The sequence below is a fragment of the Adiantum capillus-veneris genome, unplaced genomic scaffold, assembly GCF_014529385.1.
Source record: "Adiantum capillus-veneris isolate H3 unplaced genomic scaffold, ASM1452938v2 Hic_scaffold_957, whole genome shotgun sequence".
Taxonomy (NCBI): Eukaryota; Viridiplantae; Streptophyta; class Polypodiopsida; order Polypodiales; family Pteridaceae; genus Adiantum; species Adiantum capillus-veneris.
The window spans coordinates 35,056-52,203 of record NW_028221912.1 but is presented as its reverse complement, the minus strand read 5'-3'; the positions used below and the strand labels follow the sequence as shown (position 1 = coordinate 52,203).

The window sequence follows — 17,148 nt, the reverse complement described above, 5'->3', positions numbered from 1 at the left end:
ACTGTCCTGGTGCGCTCAGCGCTGCCTTGCACAGTGAACACCGTCATGTCCCTCTCTCTCCTCGGCCGGACTTGGACGGAGGAGCTGCCACGTGCCCTCCTGCTCTCTGTGTGCGTACTATGCGATAGCCTATCGGGCGCTGCAGGCCACACCACCGGACGAAGCTGCATCTGACACGCGTCACGGGAGGGATTCCGTGTCCCTCTCTCTCGTTAGCCGAACTTGGACGGAGGACCTACCACGTGCCCTCCTGCTCTTGCTGTGCGTACTATGCTACAGGCTACTGGTGCCACACCACCGGACGAAGCTGCATCTGATACGCGTCAGGGGAGGGAGCCGGAATCCCTTTCCCTTTTATCTATAGTATAGATAGATTGGCATCACTGATCGAACTATTCAAAGAGCAACATTGGGTGCCCAACCTCTCTCTCTCTCTCTCTCTCTCTCTCTCTCTTCTTTTCTCAAAACTCACGACTGACCAACAGGATCAAGAGCTCTCACCATGTGTCAAAGGGGGGGGAGGGAATCCCTCCCCCTTTTATTATAGTATAGATTGGCATCACTGATTGAACTATCTTAGTGCTGTGGATCTCTCTCTCTCTCTCTCTCTCTCTCTCTCTCTCTCTCTCTCTCCACAAAGACACATGTGTGAAACCAAACGCACTACTTGAATGTATGGCACACCTCTGAAGGTGCTGCTTGCATGCTGGCATCATTGAGAGAGAGAGAGAGAGAGAGAGAGAGAGAGAGTACTAAGATCAGGGATGTGACTCTCTCTCTCTCTCTCTCTGTCTCCTTCTCGGGTGTGTGCGTGTGCGCGTGCTAATAAGAAGAGGAAAATGGTATAACCTTTCTATCACCCAAGTGTGGTAGATTGGTTATGCCATTCCCCTCTTGAATAAGAGGTATTGAGTTCAACTCTCCTCGTAGGATTGACATGCTCTCACAATCAAGATACACTTCATGCCCCATGATCGAAGTGAACCAAGGCTAAGAGGTACAATACTTTCAACAAAACAGAATTAAATTTCAGGTTGCATGACACCAAATTCAAAAATCGTTGGGATCTTCTTGCCCTTGACTCATTGCTGCATGATTCAAATGAACCACTACAAGCTACAATCCTTACCTCCAAAACTCCGACAAAACGCATCCGATTTTCAAGTTGCATGACAAAAAAATCTAAAAATCACTACAAGAGGTTGTGTGCTCTTGTGACGCTCTTAGCGACGGAAATACACTGGGTTTTTATAACCCCCGGCGTCGCTATAACCGTCGCTAAAAGCGTCGCTACGAGAGCGTCGCTATCTGCGTCGCTATAGGCGTCGCTATAGGCGTCGCTATATAGCGACGCTCATAGCGACGCCTATAGCGACGCAGATAGCGACGCTCTCACATAAGAGTATAGCGACGCATATAGCGACGCTACAGAGCCATAAATAGCGACGCTTATAGCGACGCCTGAGAGAATATTTTTTTGGTGGCAGGGCATTGAATGCACTGCCACCCATCAACCATATTGTACTTGATTCCCTTTTTAAAAAAAGTGCAAAGGTAAATAATAGACCCAAAATAGTCACCCACAAGACGCATTGTTTGCAAAATTGACAATTGTACACATCATAGACAAACTGAATTGATTGGCAAATGTAATAATGACAATCGTACAACATCATAGGCATAAAGAATTGATTGGCAAAAGGAATTGCGGTGACAAATGTAATAATATACATGGTTCAAAAAGACGTATAAAATCCGTCTCATGATACATAAGCTATGAGAAACCCTAAACTAATGCTATCTAGCTACGGCTAAACTGACGTCGTCTAATCAGACGTCTCATCGCGTCCAAGCGGCGTATCTGTCGGATTCTGCAAAAAAAGACAATAAGACAGTTTTCAGTAAATATAAACATATAACGACATTTATAAAACAATACAAAAAATAAAAAAGAGTAAACCCTAATACTAACCATGCCGCCGCGAGAACTGAGAATGTCCATCAGGGCGTTTAAGCCCTTCCTGCCTGCGTACTCGCGCTCGTACGGTGTGGGATCACGTCCTGTCATCGACCACTGTCAAAACATACAAAGATTTCATTATGTTAGAACTAAAAAACTCATAAACCCTAAACTATCGAACATGCATAAAGAGCAATGTGAAAAGACTTACAAAATCGGCCTCAAATGATGCCCATCCACCGCTCCCCAAGTGGTGCGAGCTCCCTGTCTCTACTCGCGCTCTGGCTGCATCCTTTTGTTGCTTCCACTTGTCGGGATTCTCGCGCGCTGCTTTCTTCGCATTCTTCCAATCTTCTTTGGCCAGCCAATCTGACCTATTCCACCCATTCTTGATTGCTTTTTGCACTTCGGAACGCTTGTGTTTGCAGTATTCGCGCATTCGAATCTTCATCAGGTCTTCATTGAAGTGCTGATCCCGTGTTGGAACGGGAAACTCATCATGAAGTATGCTGATGACTCTGTTTTTTAAATCACTTGGTACTTCACTCCATTTGTTTAGTATATAGTGTCTAAACAGCTGAGAGCAAAGACCACGCATGCGCGAGATCACCTTCTTGCCGTCATCATCCATGATGATGCCGCCGCTGATGTCGACGGAGTAAGGCAAGCCCTCTGGCCGGTGACGCGTGAACCTGGGTGTCCCGGCAGGGGTCTCTAGCGGCGTGTAGATGGGGGTACGGACGTCAGGTGTCTCCACCGGCGTCTGGGCCCCGAAGCGAGGAGTGTCGAGTGGGGTGGCTCCTGGCGGAGTAGGTAGAGGTGTGTAGCTTCTAGGAATAGTCAGCCGTGCAAAACCTGGCGTAGATGGCGATGCTGTGGCTGGTGTGGGGGCGGGCAAAGAAGGGGAGGGTAAAGAGCCTCGTCGAACACGAGGCGGTGTGGAGGCATCGGTGGCGGAATCCCCACAACAACCGCCACCGCCACCACTAGAGCGCCGGTGTCTAGACGAGTGTGACGCTCGTCTCGTCAACGCCGAAGCTTCGGAGCGCGCCGAATGCTCCGAAAGAGAGGGAGATGCGGATGGTGTAGGAACGCGCGATGATGCGCCAGAGCGATGACGCTCCACGTGCCACTGTCTCTGCTGCGGTGACAAAGAAGAAAGAAACTCCTCATCATCCATACCTGCATTAAACACACGAATATTTAAACTTAATATTGAATGAATAGAGTAGACAATGACGCAAAGACCATTAAATACAATGACGTAATGACGCATATAAATACAATGACGCAATGAATCGAGTGGTAGAAGAGGCAAGTCGAAAACTCAGAATTTTCAATCAAAAGATGTGAGCGCGAGTAGAAAAGAGCGTTACACACCATGGAAGCTACTTAGAGAGCTAGAGCTTTTACAGCACGGAGCAAAATTGTTCAAATACAATATTTGTGGCTTTAAGAGATCTCTCTCTCATCCTCACATAACTCAGCATAACTTCCTATATCTATATAGAGCTCTCCGTTTAAACACATATCCTCTGTTTCATTTTGTAGCTCCTCTGCATGCACCCCATATAGAGTAGTAGCATCTTGATGCTCATCTGGCACCACCGCAACGGCTTCTGATTGAGCATCTTCTCTGATCTCCTCCATTGATGTCGTTGTGATTGGCACATGGTAGCCTTCATACGTCCTTGCACTACGAGGGGCTACCTCTATGACGTACCACCAGTTTGATGTAGACTTTGTAGGATGAAATACTACCTGCCAGAGCCACATAACTTACATGAGAGCTTTCAAGCACATAACTTGTAAAAGGGGGATGTTAACTATTTATATACTTACTTGTTCACAATGCTCGGGTAGTACGAAAGTGTCTCTTAGGTCAGTCCATTTCTTAGTAGAATCCACCTCAAGAAAACCAGACTCTCCTCTACGCACAATAGCGTTTCGACCCTCCATGATTATCTTGAACCATTGCACGTCGAACAAGTCGACAAAAAATCCTCTGTAATCGATCCTCAAAATCTCTTGCAGCGTGCCGAAGTAAGTGAGTTCCGCCACCACGGGATCTGCATCAGAGGAACGTCGTCGACTAGACTGTTCAAATTTTGCCATGATTCCACAATCTTGAGTAAAACGCTTTTTGTCGATTCGTTCCACCCTAAAATGTCGACCTTTACACCATGCTGCTGTGTATGACTTATACTACAACGAACAAAGATTATGAGTGGCCGTTCAAACGTTTATAAATAAAGTCACTTGCTAGTCGTACATTGCAAACTTACCTTGGTCGCGCAACCCCGAGAGTACTCCCACTCTTCTTCAGTCACTTCGTCACCGCATTGTTGTGCGCTTTTCAATTGGTTGTGCAACCATCTTAAGCTCATGAAGGTTGGTAGGCTCTCCAGAACCGCTGGATAGTGCATCGGTGGTCGTCTTCCCCGTCTCCACTCGATTCGTGCCCTTTGTCGCTCTTGCTTTGCATCCTCATATTGTGAAATCCACTTTTGCATCACTGGATTGTGAAGCATGCAAAATCGGTTGATTTTAGCCTCTAGATCTTCCGTCATCTTCTTCTCAACACCGAGATTGCACATGACAATCCCAGATATGCGCTCATCATCTATGGTTCGCCATAGCGTGTCCCGGGATTTATCAAATCCGTCTAGCCACTCTCCAATGTACACTAGGGACTTTGATACCAACCAACCTTCTGCCATGCTACCCTCCGGACGTGCCTTTTGACGCACATATCCCTTAAGCGTTTTCATGAAACGCTCTAAGAAGAACATCCATCTGGAATGAACTGTGCCAGCTATTTCCACCTCATCAACTATGTGAATAAGAAGATGCACCTGAATGGTTAGCATTGTAGTAGGAAAATGTTTCTCAAACATGCACACAAGCTCCGCAGCATTTAGTTTGGCGAATGGTATGGAGTCTACGTCGATCTCCTTTTGTGAGATCCATTGCACCAGCTTTGCAAGTTTGTAGATTGTGTTACGGATGTCGAGAGACAAACATCCCTCAATGGCAACCGGTAAAATAAACTGTAAAGTATGTGCAGCAATGATATTAAAGTCCACATTTTATGCAATGATATTAAAGTCCACTATGAACGTACCTGACACATTTTATGCCAATCGTGTGACTTCAAACCGGTAAGCTTTCCTTCTTTAGTAAAACACGTTCGGAGCGAGTGCATTACGCCAGTGGGGGTCCGCAAAGATCGAATGGCCTCTTTTACTTTGCGTTCTTGGGCTCCTGTGAAAATCCATGGTGCTTTAGGAAGTTTTATCGATCCATCAGACGCTGTTTGCGGCCAATATTGCTCCATACGATCCACATTTCTAAGGTCAACTCTGGCTCCCAAAGTATCTTTCTTGCCGGTCAAATGGTCCCATAGTAGATTACCCACATTCTTGAATATGTGCATTGGATCGAGCAAGTGATTGATCACGAGTCGGGGCCAGTATGGTAACTCGTACCATAGAGATAGTCTCTTCATCCCTGGAGGCAATCCGTCATCGCACATCTCCTTCTGCTCTAACCATGCTTGTGCAGACATCCTTGGTGGCTCTCTTCCCAAAAAGCCGTCGCGTAACACATGATTCTCCGGAAGATACGCTTGATGACCTTCGTAGATTTGCTTCTTCAGTGAGGGTGCCCTACGTGCATTCAGTCTAGGTCCACATGTGACACATGCTCTGTATCCGCTTGTTTGAAGCCCTGCATGTATACACATGATAATAGATCAACTATGGGGAAAAACAAGATTTACAGTGTCTGAGAGAGGAGTGTCAATAGATCACCTGAGCATTCTGTTAGCCCGGGATAGTCATGCATGGTCCACATTAGAATACCTCTGATCAAAGCATTCCGTCGTCCTGTGTGTCGGCTCATATCCACCACCTCTATGCCAATCCACAATTGTTGTAGCTCTTCCAATAGTGGACGAAGATACACATCCATATTCCCCACTTTATATCGCCCTGGCACAATCAAGCTTAGCCATAGGTGCCCCTTCTTCGTAGTCAACCACGGGGGAATGTTGTAGTTGACGATGACAACGGGCCATACACTGTAAGATGTTGATCTTTGACCAAATGGATTTACGCCATCCATAGCCAGCCTAAGCGCAAATTTCGAGCTTCCCTGGCAAAATCCGACCATGTTCCATCTATATGTTTCCAGGCTGCGCAATCTGCAGGAATTCGTAGCACACCATCCGAAGATTTATTCTCCTCATGCCATGATGCTAGGGCGGCCATGGACTTACATTCGAAGAAATGCTTGATGCGAGGAAGCAAAGGAAAATGTCGCAAAACCTTTTGTGGAATTTTTGTCCCGTGGAGATCTACTCGATATCTTTCGGAATCACATTTCGGACACTTCTCCATGTCTGTGTATTCCCCTCTGAAAAGAATGCAGTCATTAGGACAAGCGTGGATAGAATTGTAATCCATCCCCAAGTTTCGCAAAATCTTTCTTGCTTCATCTCGGGAATCTGGCATCACATTGTCAGCTGGTAGAATGTGCTCTTTCAGCAATCTACACGACATAAAAATATGATACAGTCGTGTAAAAATCTATCAGATCATTATACATTTAGAGTTCTATTAAAGTAAACTAATTGTAATAGATCACTTGAAAAGCGCTGTGACGCTAGTGTCACTCCATCCAAACTTTGCCTGCATGTTGAGAAGAACCAGGAGTGCTTTTAATCTAGACATACGTGCTCCATTATACAATGATGTATCGGCTTCACTTTTCATATCATCATAGATAAGCCTTTCTGAATCCATGATCGTCTCGATCATTTCATCAATCTCGGGCTCAAACATTGTCTCGTTGGGAATGTGCTCTGCATGATCATCCCCCGAGCTGTCAGAGGCTACATCTTGTGGCCTCACATATGCTGCTTGACCAAAGCGCCTGCGAATACGTCTATTGGGTTGCAAGATTGCTGCTTGTTGGCCAGCGTCAGAGTCCGACGAGTTATAATTAGCAACAACTCGATCTATAATAGATGGATCGAACTCGCCAAATTCGCGAACGTGCTGCAAAGAAACACGTCTTGTCTGTCGCACAGCATGCTTGCATTGATTACAAGGACATAAGACCCTCGTTGAGAGATAGGTGTTTCGGTTGGACGGTCCCACATCCTCGTCGCTACTCATAATGAGGATAAAAAGCTTATAACCTAGACAACAAATTTAATATTCTATTGGCATTCTTCGTCTTATCTCTCTCTCTCTCTCTCTCTCTCTCTCTCTCTCTCTCTCTCTCTCTCTCTCTCTCTCTCTCTTTACCTCACATTCTCTAGTCATGTCCAATCCCCGCACACCTCGGTCTAGAGGTGCACGGAGATCAGAACCACCGGGTTATAATCTCGTCTTTATTGGTCAATACCTATATTTGTGGGTACAAGAAATCTAGACACCCACGTCTACATGATACTGCATGTAGTGGACAAAATCCCTTTGCCTCTTCTCTAGCTGTAGCACTTGACTTCATCTTAACATCTTTTCACAGTAGATCTTTTCACTGTTCGTCTAACTCTAAACCCTAAACCGTAAGTAATTCTTGCGTGGACTCGATCTAACGTAAATAAGCGTAAATCTAAATAAACGTAAATCTAACTAAAAATAAAGCTAAATCTAATTTAACGTAAGTCTAATGACTAGAGGTTGTCTAGATGGTCATTGTGTCGGGGATGTAGTGACTCTTGCCGCCCTGAAGATCCACCTTCTTCCCTATCTTCTGAAGACATTTCACCAGTACTTTTGGATCGACGGAGCCCACCATGAGTGAAGGCAGCAATACCCTATATTCCATTGAGGGCTTTCTTCACCCGCTTCATGCAGGCATCGCAGTCTATGGAGACCCGCATCTAATCTAATATAACGTAAATCTAAATCTATCTTAAATAAACGTAAATCTAGTTAAAAATAAACCTAAATCTAATTTAATGTAAGTCTACATATAACCTAATCTTTAACGTCTTTTAAGATAGTTTCCTACGACGTTATAACTCTCTTCTTCCTGTGTGTGTGCGCGTGTGTGGATGTGTGTGCCAATAAAAAGAGATAAATGGTATAACCTTTCTATCACCCATGCCAAGTATGATAGATTGATTATGCCATTTCTCTCTTGAATAATAGGTCTTCAGTTCAACTCCTCGTCGGCTAGATCTTTAGGTCTTTTAATTTTAATTAGTTTCCTACGACGCTCCCTTAGTTTCTCTTTCTTTCTCTCTCAATGTGTGTGCGTTTTTTTGGATCGTATGCATGTTTTCTTTCTCTTTTCCTCTCTCAATGTGTGCGTTTTTTGTTTATGCATGTTCTCTCTCTCTTTTCCTCTCTCAATGCGTGCGTTTTTTGTTTATGCATGCTCTCTCTCTCTTTTTCTCTCTCAATGTGTGTGTGCATTCTTTGTTTATGTATGTGTGTGCGTTTTTGCACTCTCTCTCGCTCTCTCTCTCTCTCTCTCTCAAAAACACTATGTGTGTGTGTGTATGTGTGTGTGTGAGAGAGAGCGAGGGAGAGAGAAAGAGGGGAAGGGAACATGAGAATGAGGAGAGGGAAGGAGCATACCTGGCTCTCCTTCCTCTCCTCGTGTGTGTGTGTGTGTGTGTGTGTGTGTGTGTGTGTGTAAAAGAAAAAGAGAGAGAGAGAGAGAGAGAGAGAGAGAGAGAGAGAGAGTGAGGGAGAGCGTTACCTGTTCTTTGCTTGAGGGCGCCGAAAAACTCAGATCTGAGATCTGAGTTTTTGGGCGCGCTCGGTTATTTTTTTTACCCCAGCTGGCGTCGCTATGAGCGTCGCTATAAGCGTCGCTATGAGCGTCGCAAATTTCTTTGTAAATTTGCGACGCTCATAGCGACGCTTATAGCGACGCTCATAGCGACGCTTATAGCGACGCTCATAGCGACGCCGGGATTTTTTTTTTTTGAGCGTCACTGTGTGAGCGTCGCTAATGTGAAGAGCCTCTTGTAGTGAATCCTGCGTTTCAACTTCATGGATAGTGCATTTTCATCTTCCTTTGTTGGCTCTTCATCATGTAATCGCAAAAGACAATAGTGCTCCTGTAAAAACAACTTGATATACAATGTTTCTCAAATAGAATTCCACAAATGTAAACTCCTTGAAAACCAGAAATTCATCCAAGCGAGTAAATGAGATGCTTCGACCAAGAATACTCATGACCATCAGAATTTTTAATTCAGACAAGACTTCACTTGTCAAAACATGACATGATCAAAGGATACCTAGGTCCAATGTCAATTCCATGAAGACCAATCTTTGTTGATATAAGTATTAAGGAGGGAAACATAATGAAACTAGAAAAGCTAAAAAAAATCAATCAACCTTCAACAGTGTCATGCTACATGTACTAACACTCTCAGCAAGCTAAAAGAATTCATACTTTTGCCATGAACCAAAATTTCATGAAGCCAATAAATAGTACAAAGAACGTAAAAAATTCTATCAGTACGGTCACATAAACTGTGCTACACAATATAACAATGAAACATAGTGTAAAGCATACAAATAGGTACTCTTTAAGATGTCATCATTGAAAGCCAAAACTTACATGGCAAATCGAACCACTTGCTGGAGTTCAATTTTTCTCATCTCATAAGGTAGGCATAAATACAAAAGACTTCATACAAGTTTCCAACATAGAATAATGCAAAATCTCAAAACTTTTATGAGGGATTCTAAGAGCTTCATCGATAACAATATCACTCAAAACATAGCATGGCAGCCATCTATGCAGAGACATTGATTGATCTTTTTTTATTATTGCTCCATAAAGAGAAAACCTCATCCCAAGGCACGTCAGAAGTGGTTGAGGGTCCATTCAATCGAATGAACATGTAATTTTCGAGGGTTGTCGTACTCATGCTTGTTCTATGGGCTGATTTGATGCAATTTTGAAGAGAGAATCCTCGTTCAGCCGGGGCCGTATTCACAGGAACTATAGAGAGAATTTGCCAAAGCCTCATCAAGTTTGGAAATGAGTCATGCATAGTGATGTCCGCTTTGCATGCTTCCCACCCTTCACGGAAGCCTTTGTATTTAAAGTTAGTAGACATTACTGTTGTAAACGAGTCAAGCTCTCCCATGCATCTTTCTGCAACATCTATCAATTTTCCATATTGCTTAAGTATCTTCAACAACCATTTCTTGCTACAATCTTCAAGCATTAGTGCTTTGCTTGGATAATGCTTTGGGCTGAAAAGCTTGCAAGCATAAAAAATTGGCATGTCTTCTTGCATCCTTGTCATCAAATTCTCTACAATTTTGATGACTAACTCTTTACCCAAATGCATGCAATCTTGAAAAGCACCACCTTTGCTACTTCCCTCAATTTTGTCATATGTTAATTTGTGAACATTCACATCGCCACCTGCATCAATAAAAGTGATCTCACCACCCTTTGTTTGCTCAACAAATTGCTTCAGATATCTTGTTCCACAATTAGTCGAATCTCGCAAGAACTTCTTCTTCAAGTTTTGAAGTGCCACATCAGCAAATCCTGAAATGTTAGCAACATCCACAAGATCTGACTAGAACTGATAACTCAAAATATTCAATTCTAAATATACATCTGCCAGCAAATGTATACAGAATTGATTTGCATAAATTGTGAGTTCATCATAAATTCTTGGCTTGTCTTTTCCAAATGCCATAAGCAATGCATGCATAACCTTCACCATGCGTTCCATCACTTGTCCACGTGATAGCCATCTCACAGAGTGGATATGCAACATGGCTAACTCTCGCAAATTTAATGCTCCCTCAATGAGCTTAAAATCATCCATCCTCTTCCTTGATGCATGAAGCCAAGTGTAAATACTTCTACTTAGCTTGTCAAGGTGTACAAGTTCTGGAAAATAATCTACAGCTTGACTTGCTGCAAGATTTTCACGATGAGCAAGAAAATGCACAAGAAGAAGATGGGGAACATCAGCTCTTAGCCTCGCAATAAGGCCACCTCTGTGAGCATCCATCACTAGCAAGTGATACAAGCTTTTGCAAAGCCAATCCCATCTCCTTTAGCAACTTAAGGAGAGCATTGAAACCGGCCTGTTCAATCCAAAAAGGGCGGTACACTTTACTTTAAACCTTGATTTAACTTTCACCCATTTAATTTGTCGTCCACTTTACCTGTACTTTCAAGACACAACAAAGGGGAGAGGGATACAGGCTGCTAGATTGCTCCTATATGAGTAGACCGACACCAGATTGGCCCCTAACTTAGGCGCCCCTTTCGGTATTTCTTTATTGTTCAAAAGAGGGAATAAACGCTGTGGTTCCCTACAAGCTGCCCCGCACAAACTCGGCTGAATTTCCACTGTTCCGGCCTGATTTCGGCAGCATAACTGTACTAGGACACTTCACAGTCAGTATTCCCACGCATTGAATGACTTTCTCGACGCATACGGGCACTTTGCAAAACCTGGAGAGAATCTGCAACACGTTGAATTCTCTGTTTTTAGTCCCGAAAATGCGCCAGATCACCTGTACAACGGTCCCCTTGTGTCCCCGAACCTCCTGGGGGTATTAGGGTCCGTTCAGGGCCAAAACCCTAAACCTGCAAAAATACACAGCAAGCTGTAATTTACTGTTTCGAGCTCCGTTTCCCGTGCCGGTCGCATCCGTAGCAAGTCCTCGAGCTCCCGCACATGTAGGGCTACTTGCCCTTTGAATCGGACGAGATTTCGAGCGTGAAACCTCTCCGAATCACCTGTACCTGCGGGGGATTAGCCGCTAGCTAATCCAGTACCTGTGCAAGAGGCTCTTGCCTTGGCAATCGCGCATGAAGCCACACAACTGTACATTGGTCAAATGAAAAGCCCACTAGTGGGGCATAACATACTGCCATAGGGGAGAGAGAGGGCAGTGCGTAGCGTGCAGGGCATCACTCGTGGCACCGCACTGTACATAGGAGGGAAAGCAAGCACTCCACAGCTCTTAACCTGTGACAGAATCTGAAAATGAGCCCTTCTCCTCTCTAAAATCAGCGCCCCCTTCTCTTGCATGAGGAAAGTGCACCAGAAGGTGCCACTTGGCACATTTATAAGCATTTTCCCGTTTCGGGATTGCCGCCTAAAAATCTCCCAACCGGTTGCCCAGTTGACTTCACGTACTGCAGAGTAAGAAAATGTTCCCCTTGTCATTCCGGAGGTAATGACGCAAACACATTTTTAGGTCCCAAAATAGCAGTTCCCTAAATTTTAGGAGATGCTGCCATTGTATCTTTCTAGATCATCCGACCCTCTTTGTACACTGCGGCCACACCCAGAACTGAAGTATAGCCTCTGTAGCAAAGGATTCGCTTTGGCTAGTCAATGACCCCACTTTGGCTAACCATAGTCCTTGTCCAACCTTAGTGCTCTCTTGCCCTCAAGCCTGGACTCCCTCTGGACAGTTCCACACTAGCTATGCAATGCAGGGCAATTAGATTTCCCGAGGGGTGTTTCCAAAAAGTGAAAGTAAATAGATAATAAGAAAGAAATCAACAAAAAGGATAGATAGTAGTCACACAGTGGTGACAAGCATCATACTTGGCTTCTGCTCCTCCATCGTCAGTTCTTATGAGTTTCACAAAAGTGACATGATTGTCCCCCTTCCCTCCCTCTTTAAGATAGCTAACATAGACAATCAGGTGCCCCTCTTTGCCCCGATTAGTACTATCATCAACCATTATGGAATACCAGGGACTTGCGTGGATTTCTCTACATAGAGCATTCCAAAGAACATCCCTCATTGCTTGCACAAACTCCATACCAGTAGCTCTATTAATGTAAGTTCCATAATTTGAATGGTGTGGCCTATTTGGAAGGCCTTGCTCAATCTGATGAAAGCAAAGCTTCTCAAAGAGCTCCATTGGACCAGCACACTTCACCACAAAGTACGCTTGCCACATAACTGTGATGACACGTACTTTCTCCTTGTCTTCAAAGGTGGCCAGATAATCAAGGAGCGGGATGCAAATCCGCTTTTCCTTATTCTCCCCACTCGAAGACGGCTTCCTTATGCTCATCCGATTCCCTATGCTCCGTCAAAGCTGGGAAGTTGGAATGTGACAGACCCTTTTTTTGCAAAAGGGTTCTTGTACTTTAAATAAACACATCACTCACATTTAATTCTCAACATCCCTTCAACAACCACTGGATAAGCCCAAGGGTGCTCAAGTTTCCAAGCTGGTCTCCATCTTCTTTGCTTCTTAGACTTAGAAGATGGTTCCAAGCTATTGGAATCTTGCACTTTTGGACGGACTTCTTCATCGTCTTCTATGTCTATCTTTGGCCCATCTCCAAAGATCTGCTCTAGCACTTGGTCTCGTTGTTTTGGTAGTTCCCTCTGCTTTCTTTTGGTTCTATCTTCCACAGCTTTGTAAAAGCTTGAGAGATCTACTTGCTTCTTTTTCTTATCAATCTTTTCTGTGGCCATAACTATAGAAATTTGTACTCATACTCACAAAAGAAAAATGCTTCTTATTAAAGATGCATGCTATCTTACAATCAGATCACCTTCAATGAAACACATTTGAAGGGAAGAGGAATTATTGACTTCAAAAGAAAGCTAACATACCAGCAAAGAGAGAATGCCTTGATCTTTTAGTCAGTACAAAGCCATAATCCAAAAGCCACCTTGATAAATATTTGATTTCTTCAAGTTGAACTTTGAGGCTGCATAAGAAAAAATAATTTATGTATGCGACAAGGTTTGGACCGTATGAAACAAAACATTGTCTTTATAATCAATCATAACCAATTAAACTTACACATAGAAAAAAGATGAAAGGAGCGTTACATACAAGAGATGATATTGAAAAGTGCAAACGTGTGGTGTTTTAAAATTAAAGCCAATTTCAATAGTCCATCAAAAACACAGATTTAGTGATATGAAAATACAATAGACCAAAGATGCTACACAAGCGATGTCACATCTCTCCCTATTTTGAACAAAGTTAATGTCTCTTTCTATTTCCCTTATGCATACTTATGTGATAGACCTCTTTTGCACGTGGAAAACAAATGAAAAGAATCTCGATTCTCTCCTTAGAGACATCATTTGATAAATTATAACAACATACTAGTAAAACGGCGCCGTCTTCGGCGGCGGCATGGCCTCTCTTATCCTCAAGCTCCAGTGTGGCCCAACTATCATAGCATCTCTTGCCCACCTTCTCAAACGCACCTATATTGCCTCCACGCTCCTTGCCTGAGGTTCGCTTTGCACCCTCACCTTTGCTAGTTGAGAAAACGTCCACTTGCTCATATGCTTTAGATCTGCCATTTTCTATACCTCTCGTATTTGCAGCTCTCCATAGCTACCACCCTGCCCCCTGCCTTGCTTTGATCACATGCTTACCACCGTACCAACTTACCCTTGCTTGTTAAGAATGGATTCAAGTCGTCACAACCGTGTTGCAAAAGTACCTGGTAGCAGTACATTAGATAATGGGGATGGAGTTGCAGAATCTGTGGCAGTTTGGGAGGGGAAAGTACCCAACAACCAAATGTATGTAGCAAGGCCGTGTGGAAGGAAGCAAAATGCCTTCAGGCTATGGCTATACAGGGGGAGAGAGGATCGGATACCAGGGGAATAGTGGATAATAAGAGGGAAATAGTGTTGTCAACCTTATCTTTAGAGGCCATCTTCTCAGTTTGAGGTTGAATTTAAATTCTCCCAACGGCAATGGCATGGCTCTGGTGTTGCTCTAAATTCTTGTGGGCTCTTACTCTCCCAACGGCACTGGCGTGGGCGGTCAAAAAACCTGAAGGCATTGGTGTTGCTGTGTAAATTCTCGTGGGCACCCAACGACCCCTTTCCTTTGTCTGTAGCCTTCGGCTCACAGCTATCGAAACATGGCAAAGCTCTCCCAAGCTCTGTGTGTGTGTGTGTGTGTGTGTGTGTGTGTGTGTGTGTGTGTGTGTGTGTGTGTCTTTTTTTCTCTCACTGAGCGCATTGAGTGCAGGGCACACTGTCGGCACTGGTCGGAGCGAGGAGGCAACGACACTGTTCGGGGGAGGGAGCCGTAATCTCTCCCCCTTTTATAATAGTATGGATATTCCGCCCCAAAATAGAGCCCCTCATGTCCTGTAGGCTGTGCTTCAACTTTGAAAGTTGAAGCGAGAGGGAGAAATGAAGCAAGCCCGTATTGACTTAGAGATAGCGATCGCCAAGGTGTGGCCGAGTCCGCCCTTGGAACTTGGAGAGTTGAGGACCATTGGAGTGTTGGCACAAAGTCACCAGCTCACCAAGATCCACCCGGCCTCTTCCCTGTAGTGTGCATGCACTACTCTCGATTGGAAGTGTTGAAGGCTCTATTCCTCAAAAACGCCATGCCGTACTGATTTGATCTCTGATCCAAAGAGGAGATGGCCACCTGCAATGCTTTGCTTTGATCCCGAGATCGGATCTCTCTCTCTCTCTCTCTCTCTCTCTCTCTCTCTCTCTCTCTCTCTCTCTCTCTCAAGCACCATTGTCATGGCTGGATCCCGGAGAGCAATCTTTAAGTAACCTTACAAAAGAAAGACTTATTCTCTCTCTCTCTCTCTCTCTCTCTCTCTCTCTCTCTCTCTCTCTCTCTCTCTCTCTCTCTCTCTCGCACCATTGTCATGGCTGGATCCTCGAGAGCAATCTTTAACTGACCTTACAAAAGAAAGACTTTCTCTCTCTCTCTCTCTCTCTCTCTCTCTCTCTCTCTCTCTCTCTCTCTCCATTGTCATGGCCGGATCCCAGAGAGCAATCTTTAGTGACCTTACAAAAGAAAGACTTATTCTGTTCCCCTCCATGTATGTTGTGTAGCGAATATTTCTTCTTTTTCGCTGTTGCTCTATGATCACGAAATCATCGTGTAGCGGATATCACTGCTCTATCCATGTTTGTTTGTGTAGCGGATATTGTTGCTTTCTTAGGGGTGCTTTGTATTAATGAAACCATTGATGCTTAGAGAGAGCACATGTGACCGCTACCCAAAGCCTACAAACCTGCTCCAAAAAACACAATTGGTGGGCGAGATAGAGCTTTCTTAGTAGCGGTGCTTTGTATTAATGAAACCATTGATGCTTAGAGAGAGCACATGGGACCGCTACCCAAAGCCTACAAACCTGCTCCAAAAAACACAACTGGCGGGTGAGATAGAGCCCATGATTGGCGTCAATGAAAAGAGCCCTCAGAAGGGCGATCTGCACCAGTGTACAGCGCTAGGCCTTGGGCTCGTGCACGCGACATCGTCTACTTTGAAAACCGCGACTTGCTAGGTGCGTGGGCCCCAAACAATAATCTTGGTTGATCATGAGCTTTATTTAATCAATCAAACATAAATAGCCAGATGTAAATTATCTGCCAGAGTAAACTTTTGGATTGGAAGAATCCATGGGGAGGTAATAGTGCATGAAATCTACATTGTGTGGCGGTAGCGGGGGCACCAAATAATGGCAGTGCCTTTATCAATGTATCGGATGGAATCATTTTTTCAAACATACAGATTTCCTTTCCTTGAGTTTGCCAGTTTTAGAAAATTAGGGGTATTTTTTGAGTTTTTACACTATTTTCCTCTATTTTGGGCGGAATTTCTCTCTTTGCCTTACGCTCAAGTGGCATTTTTGAAATTGGAAAGGACACCATATTAGATTGGAAACGGCACGATATTAAGCTGAGACACATTTTCCCGATCTCACTGGCCCCCTTGATGGCGGGATGCTTGCTAGCCCAAACCAACCTTAGAAGTTATGGGGGTATATATGAAAATTTAAAATAGAAAAGAAACTTTCAACTTTAAAGGCAGGAGCATGCTGCCACATGACGAGGCCCGAGGGCGAGGGACAAGGGAGGCACTCGTGCGAGTGGCAGGGTGCTCTTGGACTTCTCCACTTTGTTAGTATCTACAAACAGTAGACTACACCGATTCTAAACAGAGAATGAAGCTCTTGAGTCTCCTTGGCGCAGTGTTTGGGAAACATGTTTTTCTCGATCACCGGGGCTCGAGGGTGAGGGATAGGGGAGGCGCTCGTGTGAGTGGTAGGGTGCTCTCGAACTTCTCCACTTTGTTAGTATCTACAAACAGTAGACTACACCGATTCTGAACAGAGAATGAAGCTCTTGAGTCTCCTTGGCGCAGTGTTCGGAAAACATGTTTTTCTCGATCACTGGCCCCCTTGATGGCGG

General features: G+C 44.3%; 2 protein-coding genes across 2 annotated transcripts; both read right to left on the bottom strand.

Moving 5' to 3' along the window:
• Nucleotides 1-9,731: 9,731 nt before the first annotated feature.
• LOC147416451 (uncharacterized) lies at nucleotides 9,732-10,976 on the bottom strand. The gene is made up of 2 exons (XM_086508346.1): nucleotides 10,592-10,976; nucleotides 9,732-10,528 (listed from the first exon to the last, which is right to left on the bottom strand). The coding sequence occupies exons 1-2, from the start codon at nucleotides 10,974-10,976 to the stop codon at nucleotides 9,732-9,734; spliced, it is 1,182 nt and encodes a 393-aa protein (XP_086364472.1).
• Nucleotides 10,977-12,484: 1,508 nt separating this feature from the next.
• Nucleotides 12,485-13,012, bottom strand: LOC147416450 (uncharacterized). The gene has a single exon (XM_086508345.1). The coding sequence runs from the start codon at nucleotides 13,010-13,012 to the stop codon at nucleotides 12,485-12,487; it is 528 nt and encodes a 175-aa protein (XP_086364471.1).
• Nucleotides 13,013-17,148: the final 4,136 nt, after the last annotated feature.